Source organism: Bombina bombina, chromosome 4 (genome assembly GCF_027579735.1).
Source record: "Bombina bombina isolate aBomBom1 chromosome 4, aBomBom1.pri, whole genome shotgun sequence".
Taxonomy (NCBI): Eukaryota; Metazoa; Chordata; class Amphibia; order Anura; family Bombinatoridae; genus Bombina; species Bombina bombina.
This window is the reverse complement of record NC_069502.1, coordinates 650,148,092-650,162,228: the sequence shown is the minus strand read 5'-3', so window position 1 is coordinate 650,162,228 and position 14,137 is coordinate 650,148,092. Positions and strand designations below refer to the sequence as shown.

Genomic DNA, 14,137 nt, shown 5'->3' with positions numbered 1-14,137 from the left:
ACACATCTGTATTCAAATACTTACTGGCTCCTAAATGATATGTACATTTGTCAAGTACTGCCCCACACTTGGAATGTTAAAGAGACATAAAACACATATGTCCTCTTTTATGATTCAAATACTTAGTAAAAACTAAAATAAATATAACACTGTTACACTGAATATGTTCATACAGTATTTAGGAATAAAACCATACTTTTATCTACCTATTATAATGCTACAGTACCAGTATAAATATATGTATTATAATGACTTATTGCATGATAGGACCTTAAAATTAGCTGTTCATCCATCTTTAATACAGTCACCTTTCGTATTTAGATTGGGTTGAGAGTCCCCACCATCAGATTTGATATTACCCCACAAGAGGTTCTAGATCTTGAAAATTATTAGGCTACAAAGGCAACCAATATACTAAACATAAGAACTGATGAGTATTTTAAAGGGATATGAAAAACATAAAATACTTAATCGTGTGAAATGAAAAAAATTGCAATGTATTTTCATTATTTAAGTTGCCCCTTTTCCTGCAATTTAACACTGGTATCTAACATTTAGCCAACAATCAACAAGCACTACCCAGGTGCTGAACCAAAGATGGGCCAACTCGTAAGAAACAAAGAAAAATTGATAATAGGCGTAAATCAGAAAGTTGCTTAAAATTGCATGCTCTATCTGAATCATGAAAGAAAAAAATGTGGGTTCATTATCCCTTTAAATCAGCCAAAACGGAAAATGAAAGATTAATTGCAAAGGAGGCTAAAAGGTTTTTTAAGTACATAAATGGCAGAAAATCTATGAAGTACATATAGGTACATTAAAATGTGTGAAGGGTAGTGATGTTGCGAACATAAAATTTTGCGTTCGCAAACCGCAAACTTCCGCAAACGTTTGCGAACGGGCGAACCGCCATAGACTTCAATAGGCGGGCGAATTTTAAAACCCACAGGGACTCTTTCTAGCCACAATAGTGATGGAAAAGTTGTTTAAAAGGGGACTAACACCCTGTGGCATGCCGGAGGGGGATCCATGGCAAAACTCCCACGGAAAATTACATAGTTGATGCAGAGTCTGGTTTTAATCCATAAAGGGCATAAATCACCTAACATTCCTAAATTGTTTGGAATAGCGTGCTTTAAAACATCAGGTATGATGTTGTATCGATCAGGTAGTGTAAGGGTTACGCACGCTTCACAGTGACAGACCAAACTCCCCGTTTAACGCACCGCAAACAACCGTAAACAGTCCATTTGCACAACCGCAAACTCCCCATTTGCACAAGGTTGGATACCAAGCTAGCCATGTCCCGTTCCTTGTCCTCACTGATGTCATTGAAGGTCTCTTCCTCCACCCAGCAACTTACAACACCAAGGGTCCCTGAAAGGTGACAACAAGCCCCCTGGGACGCCTACTGTGTTTGGTTTTCCACCTCCTCAAAGCCACCTTCCTCCTCTGACTTCTCTTCTTCAGACTCCTCTCTCTGCGTTGCCTCTCTCTGTGTTATTATAAGGTGTGTTAAGTAGTACTATTCTTATCAGTTTAATCCCTGTTACGTCCCCTATCAGGGGACGTGTATATGGCATGGATTTTAGGAACCGGGAGATGGAAAAAGATGCTTAGTCGGTCCTCCTACTTCAAATTTGGGGCACTGCGTCTGCAATCTACTGTGCCACCAGATATGAGTGGTGTGTTAAGTAGTACTATTCTTATCAGTTTAATCTCTGTTACGTCCCCTATCAGGGGACGTGTATATGGCATGGATTTTAGGAACCGGGAGATGGAAAAAGATGCTTGGTCGGTCCTCCTACTTCAAATTTGGGGCACTGCGCATGCAATCTACTGTGCCACCAGATATGAGTCGTGTGTTAAGTAGTACTATTCTTATCAGTTTAATCCCTGTTACGTCCCCTATCAGGGGACGTGTATATGGCATGGATTTTAGGAACCGGGAGATGGAAAAAGATGCTTGGTCAGTATACGCTGTGAGCCTGACACAAAAAAGCAGACTGATGTTTAACAGTCCAAAAAGTTTTTTGTTTTTTTAAATGTACACTTACACTACTATTAAACAAGATATGAGTGGTGGCACTGGGCAAGTGGGCACAGTATACGCTGTGAGCCTGACACAAAAAAGCAGACTGATGTTTCACAGTCAAAAAAGTTTTTTTTTTTTAAATGTACACTTACACTACTATTAAACAAGATATGAGTGGTGCCACTGGGCAAGTGGGCACAGTATACGCTGTGAGTCTGACATAAAAAAGCAGACTGATGTTTCACAGTCAAAAAAGTTATTTTTTTTTTAAATGTACACTACTATTAAACAAGATATGAGTGGTGGCACTGGGCAAGTGGGCACAGTAAACGCTGTGAGCCTGACACAAAAAAGCAGACTGATGTTTCACAGTCAAAAAAGTTTTTTTTTTTTAAATGTACACTACTATTAAACAAGATATGAGTGGTGGCACTGGGCAAGTGGGCACAGTATACGCTGTGAGCCTGACACACACGCTGGCAGGCAGGCAACTGCAATTAGATTAAACAAGCAGACTGATGTTTCACAGTCAAAAAAGTTTTTTTTTTTTAAATTTACACTACTGTTACACCAGATATGAGTGGTGGCACTGGGCAAGTGGGCACAGTATACGCTGTGAGCCTGGCACACACGCTGGCAGGCAGGCAACTGCAATTAGATTACACAAGCAGACTGATGTTTCACAGTCAAAAACTTTTTTTTTTTTAAATTTACACTACTGTTACACCAGATATGAGTGGTGGCACTGGGCAAGTGGGCACAGTATATGCTGTGAGCCTGGCACACACACATTAGATTACACAGAAAAAAAAGCAGCCCTAAAAAGGGCTTTTTGGGGTGCTGTCCTTACAGCAGAGATCAGATGAGTCCTTCAGGACTGTAGTGGACACTGAATAGACTAGCCTAGCTATCGATTTCCCTATTAATCAGCAGCAGCTACACTGTCCCTCCTCTCCCTAAGAATGCAGCTTCCGAATGAATCTAAAATGGATGCTGTCCAGGAGGTAGGAGGGTCTGGGAGGGAGGGTCTGCTGCTGATTGGCTGGAATGTGCCTGCTGACTGTGAGGTACAGGGTCAAAGTATTACTCAATGATGACGAATAGGGGGCGGTTCGAACATTGCATATGTTCGCCCGCCGTGGCGAACGCGAACATGCTATTTTCGCCGGGAACTATTCGCAACATCACTAGTGAAGGGTAGCATAATTAACCATGACAGAGGAGGAAAGGGATTTGGGAGTAGTAATAGATAACAAGCTAAAGATGGGTGCACAATGCAGGGCATTGACATCTAAAGCTAATAAGATACTAGTATGTATTAAAAGAGGCATTGATGCAAGGGAGGAAAGCACAATTTTGTCACTATATAAATCACTGGTAAGACCTCACCTTGAGTATGGTATACATTGCAGTGCTATGAGAAGAGGTTATCCAAATTAGATTTGTTTTCTCTAGAAAAAAAGGTGCTTGAGAGGTGATATGATTACTGTATATAAATATATTTAAGGCCCATATACAGAGATTATGGAAGCTGTTTGTTCCAAGAAAATTGCTTGTGACAAGAGTCACACTTTAAGGCTGAGGGAATTGCGATTTAATCTCCAGCAACGTAAACGTTTTTTCACTGTAACAGCAATTAAATTGTGGAACTCATTACCGAAGCATACTTACCTGATACCTATAAATGCTCACCTTGCTCCAGAGTACAAAGCATACTTACCTGATACCTGTGTATGCTCACCTTGCTCCTGAGACCAAAACATACTTACCTGATACCTTTGTATGCTCACCTTGCTCCTGAGAACAAGAATATTTACCTGATACCTGTGTATGTTCTCCTTGCTTCAAAGACTAAGCATACTTACCTTGCACCTACGTATGCTCACCTGGTTCCAGAAAGCCAAGCAGAATAACCTGTTTCGGGTGACTACCATACGAGGGACCGCTCTCCTCAAACCAGCTGTGCCTGCTGTACCTATCTGTTATTCCGTGACAGTTTCACCAACAGTACCCAATGGGTATCCTGTGCCTGCTGAGAAACCTGTGTCTACCATACCAGTGACATTCTTCCTCAACCCAGCTGTGCCTGCTGTACCTATCTCGTATTCCCTGACAATCTCACCAACAGTACCTGCTGAGTATCCTGCACCTGCTGACAAACCTGTGTCAACCTTACCAGTAACAGCCTTCTTCAAAACAGCGGTACCTATCTGTTATGCCTGCTGGGTATCCTGTGCCTGTTAAGAAACCTGTGTCTACCTTACTAGTGACCGCCTTCTGCAAAACAGCTGCACCTATCAGGTATTCTGTGTCAACAACACCCTTTATTGTTCAATTCAACCATCTGTATCTATTGGACTCAGATACTGCAATGTACTTAAAGTATTCTGAACCTTGTATTGGACTTTAGTGTTTTGCATAAAGCCTATGTTCAATTTGGCTGTTAATATGTACTTCAAGTTAAACTACCAACTGTTCTTTTGCTTATCAATCAGTAAAGCTTTAAAAAGATGTTCACTGTTCTGTTTATTAGTTCCTGTATTCTGAGTTCCACACACCCTAACTCCCCCTCACACTATGAATACAAATAGTGTTATATTATTACACACAGTGCACAAACAAAATACCACATATAAACCAAAAAATTAGGTAAGAGGGATTCAAAAGACCTTTTATTCTGCACAATTAAAATGGCGTTGGATGTGAGGGACATAGCCACAAGAAAGGGATTTACAGGTTAAAAAACAGGACACGCGATAGACTCTGTTTTACTTACCAGAACTGGTTACCAAGTCTTGTGTTAAACAACCCGAAAGCGGGCAGAGTTCTATACACGTTACCTGACTGAGTGACCATATAAAGTGGCTGTATGTTCTTTTATTTTAATATATAATATATTTTTAATATTGCTTTAAATAAATGCTGAAAGAAGCGGACCTGAATGCCTGAGAGTATTTAATATTGTGCTGTAATCCTAGAGTTTGACTTAGCTCTGAAGAGTGTGAGTACCTGTATCTAAATATAGGAGATTGCCCACCATACTACATACAAGCATATACCAAGGAACCTATGTGTCTGTAACTTTGCAATCTGCAATGGAATATTGTTGTAATTTAATATGTTCTTATACTTAGATATACACAAATAGCCTATAAAAACATTGTGAGAGATATCTAATTTAAAAAAAATGTTATTTAAATTGATCCCCAGAACTGCACTCCATACTCAAGGTGGAGTCTTAACAAGGATCTATATAGCAACAGATTTATGCTTTCTTCCCTTGCATCAATGCCTCTTTTAATACATGCTAAAAACTTAGAAGTGGCTGCCTTGTATTGCGCACTGATTCATAGCTTGTTTTTTATTTAGTACACATAAATCCTTTTCCTCCTCTGTTTTTGCTAAGTATAGTCACATTTAAATAGTAGACATCCTGCAAATTTTTACTTCCAAAATGCAGAACCTTACATTTACCAGTATTAAATATCAGTTGACATTAACCAGCCCATTCCTCCAATTGTAAATTCTCTTGCAAAGCAATTACATCATGCACTATTCACCTTACACAACTTTGTATCATCTGCCAAAATAGAGATGTTGCTATTTAATTAATTGTAATTATTGTTTTTCTGTATTGTTAGCGGTTCATGTTTAATGTGCAAGTCATGTACTGAGCCATTTATCATATCTATAACTATAGATATTAATGGCAGGAACATTCACTGGTGATTGGCTTGAAAATTTGTGATCCTCAATGAAGCTTGAACATGAACATCCCTTAAAGTGAAGGTCAATTTTCATCAATGAGTGCCCGGTTTTTAAAAATACTTTTAAAAACAGGGGCACTTTCTTTGATGAAAATTAACATTGCACTGGATTTGTAGAAATACTTACCTTTTACTTCTGCAAAACCGGATCAACGATCCCCCTCCTTCTTCTTCCTGCTGTAGACCACATTGCAATGACGAAACTGGCTTCCTCCTATCACAGCCGGGCATCACGAGCTGGATGCTCTGGGGTGCAAGCCATGATTAGAGGAAGCCGGTTTTTACATTTCTGACGTCAGTACAGAGGAACTGAGGCTGAGATCGGCAATCCGGTTTTGCAGAAGTAAAAGGTAAGTATTTCTTCAAATCCAGTGCAATGTAAATTTTCATCAATGAAAGTGCCCCTGTTTTGAAAAATAATTTTAAAAACCGGGCACTCATTGATGAAAATTGACCTTCACTTTACGGGGAAGTATTCTTGGCAGCCTAATGAGCCTCTGTGAATCTAGCCCAATGTCAAAAATGTATCATTTCCTATTAATCCTGTTCTTATATATCCAGACCTTTCTAAAATATGGTCTTGGTAAATCCAAATAAATATATATTCTGGATCATCCCAAACAGGACAGGAATTCACTACTTATACAACAGAGGAAGAAGCCCTTCTTCAACTATTAGCCTAAATACATATATTTATCTCAGTGAAAGTTACACTTAATGGTTTAGAAAAAATCATTATGAAACTTTAGAAAGTGGGAGGCAAGGGGGTTTAACAGGAGCTTTTATATTCCTGCTTTTGGGCATGAATAGAGCCCCCCCCCCTACTTAAAACTTAGAGGCAAGTACAAACCTTAATTTAAAAGAAAATTATATATCACTGATAACTTCTCTCCCATTAAAAATAAATCAAATTATCCATGAGGCTAGAAAGATGAGAATCTCCTTTTTTAAAATGAGACTGATAATATTGGTATATGCTGAAACCAATTTTCTTGTCCAATTATAATTATATAAAACCTCATTTGAAAATGTTACTTCTGGTTCCCTTTTTTAATGATTCAGTATATACAAGAATGTTTAACAGGCTCCTTAATATGTTTAACAGGCTCCTAAAGTCCATATAGATTTGTTACTGCTTTAGAAAAATAATTGTGAAATGAATGCTGCATTTGTCTGCATTGATGTTATTGTAGTTGGTACATAGTTACTTTTTGTCTATCCAAAAAATAAAATAAGTGTAAATGGCCAAGGTGGTGGGAATAGAATTATTAATTGGGACTCTCAAGGCTAAAGTTTTTAATATATGTCTGCAGTACTAAAACCATTTCTCTCAAGTAAAAAAAAAATATGTAAATGTAGTATTAGCTTATATACTAATGTTACCCTTATTGTATTCTGGCTTCATAACTGAGGAGCCAGTCCCTTGATATTAATCTGATGTATAAACATGCAGTTTTCCATCATCTTAAAATTAGAGTAGAGTATTTTTTCTTTCACTGTTTGTTGAGCGCAATATAGCCAAGGATGAACTAACATGAAAAACCTAAATAACCTTTCAAACATACATTTTTAAAAACTAAATGTATCAAAATATTTGTTCACTTAATGGGACACTGTACCCAAAATTTTTCTTTCGTGATTCAGATTGAGCATGAAATGTTAAGCAACTTTCTAATTTACTCCTATTATCAAATTTTCTTCATTCTCTTGGTATCTTTATTTGAAATGCAAGAATGTAAGTTTAGATGCCGGCCCATTTTTGGTGAACAACCTGGGTTGTCCTTGCTGATTGGTGGATAAATTCATCCACCAATAAAAAAGTGCTGTCCACAGTACTGAAACCAAAAAAAAGCTTTTCTTTTTCAAATAATGATAGCAAGAGCTTAAAATTGCATGCTCTTTCTGAATTACAAAAGAAAAAAATTGGGTTCAGTGTCCCTTTAAGGAACATATAAATGCAAAAACAAAATTCTCTGTGTTACAGCATTTTATTATTGCCCTGTTCCTTGCATATAACAGTGTATTTAACCCCTGCAAATCTGTTAAAGGTAGAGAGATGTGCATTCAGATGTTAGTGTGGAGATCTTTCACCAGAATCAACCCGGCTATATAGATATGAGCGGCCGCCTACTTCCACATTCGGATCCTCACAAAAGATCTGAATGCGCATTCCTAGCTAAAAGGTCAGCTCCAGAGCAGCAGTGCTCTACTGCAACCTAACTGAGCACATCTGGCGAGCCAAAGACAAGAGGCATATGTGTTTAGCTATTAATCAGCTCCCATTGCTCCTCTTAATCCTACCTAGGTATGCTTTTTCACAACAAAGAATACCAAAAGATATAAGTAAATTTGATAATAAACTTAAAATGGAAAATAGTTTAAAATGATATACTCTATCTGACCTTTAAGAACTAGAACTAGACAATATAGGCAACTGTTCAAAATTACATCATGGAATTAATGGGTTCTTCATAAAGTAATATTAAAGTAGTTTGTTTCCTTTATTGTTTCTAAAGGGGTCAAATTTAATTTATATTTAACCCCGTAAGCCAAATGGACAAATATTCTATGTCACAGAGTACTTTGCCAAGCATACCTATTGCTAAGGGAGTGGGAGGGATGGGCTGCTATACTACAGAAAAGGGGGAGGGGGCCCTATTGATAATCTGATGATCGTATGGATGAAGAGGTGGGGAACTCTACGCTACAGAAAAAAAGTTTTCATTAATAAATAATTGTAAAAAAAATAAGGCAAATGCTACAAACTGGGTACTGGCAGAAAGCTGCCAGTACCTAAGATGGTGGATTCTAATGAGAGGATATAGGGTTAGAGAGCTGCTTGTGAGGGATCTGGGAGGTGAGAGGATTGAGGAAGGATCCCTACAGTGAAAAAAAATAATATTACTAAAACAATCAAATAAAAAAGCCCTAAAACTGCATACTGGCAGACTGCCAGTACCTAAGATTGTGGTGACCAGTGGGGGTTGGGGGGGGAGAGCTGTTTGGGAGGGATCAGGAGGTGTGAGGTGTCAGGTAGGAGGGTAATCTCTACACTACAGCTAAAATTAACCTTACAAGCTACTTGATTAACCCCGTCACTGTCGAGAATATCAGAGGTGTGGTGTGCAGCTGCAATAAGGGGTCTTTTAAATAACAAAAAGCAATGGCAAAGCCATGCATGTCTGCTATTTCTGAAGGGGATCCCATAGAAGTTTTTACAACCTTTTGTCTTATGACTGCACAAGTTGTGTATAAATTATTTCAGGGAGAAACCCAAAGTTTTTAACAATATTTTAATATGGTTGCATTTGGTGGCATAACGGTGGCATGAAATATTCCAAAATGGGCCTAGATCAATGCTGTGGGTTGCCTACTAATATATATATATATATATATATATATATATATATATATATATATATATATATATATATATATAGATATATAGAGAGAGAGAGAGAGAGAGAGAGAGAGAGACAGAGAGAGAGAGACAGAGAGAGAGAGAGAGAGAGAGAGAGAGAGAGAGAGAGAGAGAGAGAGAGAGAGAGAGAGAGAGAGAGAGAGAGAGAGAGAAATAGTTTAAATGGAAAATAGTTTAAAATGATATACTCTATCTGACCTTTAAGAACTAGAACTAGACAATATAGGCAACTGTTCAAAATTACATCATGGAATTAATGGGTTCTTCATAAAGTAATATTAAAGTAGTTTGTTTCCTTTATTGTTTCTAAAGGGGTCAAATTTAATTTATATTTAACCCCCGTAAGCCAAATGGACAAATATTCTATGTCACAGAGTACTTTGCCAAGCATACCTATTGCTGAGGGAGTGGGAGGGATGGGCTGCTATACTACAGAAAAGGGGGAGGAGGCCCTATTGATAATCTGATGATCGTATGGATGAAGAGGTGGGGAACTCTACGCTACAGAAAAAAAGTTTTCATTAATAAATAATTGTAAAAAAAATAAGGCAAATGCTACAAACTGGGTACTGGCAGAAAGCTGCCAGTACCTAAGATGGTGGATTCTAATGAGAGGATATAGGGTTAGAGAGCTGCTTGTGAGGGATCTGGGAGGTGAGAGGATTGAGGAAGGATCCCTACAGTGAAAAAAAATAATATTACTAAAACAATCAAATAAAAAAGCCCTAAAACTGCATACTGGCAGACTGCCAGTACCTAAGATTGTGGTGACCAGTGGGGGTTAGGGGGGGGGGGGAGAGAGCTGTTTGGGAGGGATCAGGAGGTGTGAGGTGTCAGGTAGGAGGGTAATCTCTACACTACAGCTAAAATTAACCTTACAAGCTACTTGATTAACCCCGTCACTGTCGAGAATATCAGAGGTGTGGTGTGCAGCTGCAATAAGGGGTCTTTTAAATAACAAAAAGCAATGGCAAAGCCATGCATGTCTGCTATTTCTGAAGGGGATCCCATAGAAGTTTTTACAACCTTTTGTCTTATGAATGCACAAGTTGTGTGTAAGTTATTTCAGGGAGAAACCCAAAGTTTTTAATGGCATGAAATATTCCAAAATGGGCCTAGATCAATGCTGTGGGTTGCCTACTAATATATATATATATAGATAGATAGATAGATAGATAGATAGATAGATAGATAGATAGATAGATAGATAGATAGAGAGAGAGAGAGAGTTTTGATAGGTAAATAAAAAACAAGGCACTATTTCTGTTTAAATGGAGTGATATTTTTCTCTACAATTCCTTAAAAGGACACTGAACACAATTTTTTCTTCCATGATTCAGATAGAGCATGACATTTTAAGCAAATTTCTAATTTACTCCTATTATCCATTTTTCTTCATTCTCTTGCAATCTTTATTTTAAAAGCAGGAATGTAAATCTTAGCAGCCAGCCCATTTTAGGTTCAGCACCATGGATAGCACTTGCTTATTGGAGGCTTACATTTACCCACCAATAAGCAAGCATAACCCAGGTTCTCAAACAAAAATGGGCCGGCTCCTATGCATCACATTCCTGCTTTTTAAATAAAGATAGCAAGAGAACGAAGAAAACTTGACAATAAGAGTAAATTAGAAAGTTGCTTAAAATTGCATGCTCTATCTGAATCATGAAAGAAAAAAAATTGGGTTTAGTGTTCCTTTAAGGGGTATCATATATTGCAGTTTCTTGCTTTTATTAAAAAGAGAGTCCCTGTGCTGAAAAAACACCCTCTGGTACTGCAGCACAAAATCATTGTAATGATGTATATCAATCATTACTAAACACATACTATTCTATAATATATTAATAATGGACTGTGCATTGCATTTGCAGTTGTTTGATAGGTATTTTAGTATAGCTCTAAAAGCTCTCTTCACATTGAGTATACTGAATAATTGATGGAACTTTCACTTTACATGAGCTAGTCAGCATAGCATATCAGTGCCTACTTTATTTATAAAAAGGACTTCTTTAATGACTGCAGTTTTAGCTTAAACACTACCCCACTATTCCTGATGTGGTCACCTTGAGATCCTGCTCCAGGCTACGCAGTAACTCCCCATCAATCTCCCCTGTCTGGGCATAGCGGAGTTTCTTGCGCTCAGCTTTCCGGAGGCGGTATTGCAGGATCCTGCAGTTCTTGTTGGCTCTTTCCAGCTCGTGGCGCATTTCCTGCAGCTGACAGGCATCTTCCTCAAAGAAGGTGTCTCTCATCTCGTCCATCTCTGTTCTCATCTCTTCTATCTCAGTCTTCTCGAAGCAAGTAACACAATAAAAACGAAGGTTAACAGGATACTCATACAGGACAATATGCATGCAGAAGGGTTCAACATATTTTGCACTATATTTTACAGAGTAATAACTTTTACCCTTTTGATGGCAACCAAATGGTTAAACTTTAACAGTTATGGTACTCAGGGGAATGGCGTCTGCTAACAATTTCTATCAAAAAGATGTGCACATCCGGCTGCACTAAAACAAGGTGATATATTAAAAAGCAACCTTTTTTTCAGGGAGGGAAAGTCTGTGATAAACTGGAACTCTTTATGCACAGAAAATCCCCAATAATCAACGATTTTATGAAAAGTTAAGGAAGCAGAGTTAGATAGATTCTAAAACACAAAAACTAAAACAACTTCAATAAGGTAAATGAATAGACATAGCCATGCCACTCTGTTGCATTGTTACACGGAGAGCTTTACTTTGTGTAGACACAGATTACATCACCGCATGCAGAGACAATAGAAGTCACCACCACCAGCCCCCTCACCTTCAGGAAATCATTCTCATCTCTCAATTTCTCCAATTCATCTCGCATATCTTGAAAACCCATTGCACCACCGGGGTTGCATTCATCATCTTCAGCTTGCTCTTGAGCATATTGGGCCTGGGTTTCGGCCTCGCTGGCCTTAGACCCATTGCTTTTAGCTTGTCCTGCAACTGCCAGGCCCTTCTTTAAATGAAACTGCATGAGCTCAGACTGCAGACAGCCCTCCTTCCAATACCCCCCTCCACTAGTTTGTTTTTTCGGGCTTTTGCCCACTGCAGCAGCGGAGGGTGCTTGGGAAGACTGTACCCCATCCCCTCCCTTAGAGGTTTTCCCTTTAGCCTTAGTGGCCTTTGGGGATCCCTCCCCTGTTTGCTCAGGGGTGGCCACCCTGGCAGGCTCCGTTTTCGCAGGTGAGAGGTCGGAGGGGTTCCCGCGGTAGCCCTCCAGCTCCCCAGGTAATGATTTCCCCCCGCAAGCGGCCTCCGCCCTGGATGTTGAGATTTCAGCACCACCGCTAGCCTGGACAGCTCCTTGATGCTTGTCTCCTTTGCTGCTGATGTTGTGGTTGAGAGAGCGGCCAGGCTTCACCACTTGCTTCTTAGATAAGGTGGGGGACCTGGCACTGGCAGTACCTCCCGGTTTGCCGGTAATGTCCCTGGGTCTGGCTGGTGACGAAGCCCGCTGTTGTTTCCCGACAGTGCTGCTTCCCTCAGGATGCAGGCGAGGCTCAGCCGCAGTCAGATTGGATGCAGCAGCGCCACCGGCTGGCTGGCTCATGGTGTTCTCCGGATCAGAGCAAGGCTGACAGCAGATGAACCAGAGAGATATCCATCACTAAAGGTCAATCTCCACCCAGATCGCTGAAGCAGATAAAGGGAGGGGCGCAGACAGTTAGTAGGAGTCAGCGGAAGAGGAAATGCTTCTGTATGTATTGATTTTTACAGAGACTGAGAACATAAATATAGATTCAAAATGTACAATTGTTCAAAACCACCAGAGATGAGTAACACCACCATATCTAAGCAATGCAAATTATTTTTACCTCCTCTTAATATATTATGTTACCATAACAATGGCAGGAGAATTAATTAAAGGAAAATTAAAATTGATATTTGTTGTATGCATAGTGTATATTCATAATGAAGCACTTCATTGCAAGGGACACTGAACCCATTTTTATTTCTTTCATGATTCAGATAGAGCATACAATTTTAAGCAACTTTCTAATTTACTCCTATTATCAATTGTTCTTCGTTCTCTTTCTATCTTTATTTGAAAAAGAAGGCATCTAAGCTTTTTTTTTTAGTTTAGTACTCTGGACAGCACATTTTTTATTGCTGGATGAATTTATCCACCAATCAGCAAGGACAACCCAGGTTCACCAAAAATGGGCTGGCATCTAAACTTACATTCTTGCATTTCAAATAAAGATACCAAGAGAATAAAGAAAATGTGATAATAGAAGTACAGATGGCCCTCGGTTTACAACGGTTCAATTTAAGCCGTTTCAGAATAACAACCTTTTTTCTCAGTCATGTGACTGCTATTGAAAAGCATTGAGAAGCAGTGCATTGATTAAAATAGCCAGTAGGTGGAGCTGTCCGCTTGTGTTGCAGCAAAGATATGCAAGCCAAGCAAGCTGAAATTAATTTGTGTAACTAGACCTGAGCTATCGAGCGGTTTTCAAAAGAACAAGATCTTCCTGTCTATAAATCAGTCGAGATTAAAATGCATAGAAAGAACTGTTTGCAGAAAAATGCAAGTAAAGTCTGTGTTTTGTGATTATTTTATTAGGTTTATAATGCTGTTTAGCAAATGTTTTTGTTCATTTAACTTAGTTTAATTATATATTCTGTGTTGTGTGATTATTTTATTAGGTTTAAAATGCTGTTTAGCATTTAAAGTCTTTATTTCAAAGCTTTAAAAATAATGTTTAGGTGTTACTTATGACAATTTTGAGAGGGACCTGGAATCTAACTCCCTCACTTCCCATTGACTTACATTATAAACTGGGTTTCAATTTACAACGGTTTCGATTTACAACCATTCCTTCTGGAACCTAACCCCGGCGTAAACTGAGGGCTACCTGTACATTACAAAGTTGCT

At 38.8% G+C, this 14,137-nt stretch overlaps 1 protein-coding gene across 1 annotated transcript in view; it reads right to left on the bottom strand.

The window, feature by feature from the left end:
• SOGA3 (SOGA family member 3) overlaps positions 1-12,847 on the bottom strand; it is an 81,047-nt gene extending 68,200 nt beyond the window's left edge. Inside the window, exons 1-2 of the mRNA XM_053710709.1 lie at positions 12,032-12,847; positions 11,287-11,511 (exon numbers count right to left, since the gene is read on the bottom strand). Of these exons, the coding sequence (XP_053566684.1) occupies positions 11,287-11,511; positions 12,032-12,808 (1,002 nt within the window). The 5' untranslated portion in view covers positions 12,809-12,847. The remainder of the gene's footprint in view (positions 1-11,286; positions 11,512-12,031) is intronic.
• Positions 12,848-14,137: the final 1,290 nt, after the last annotated feature.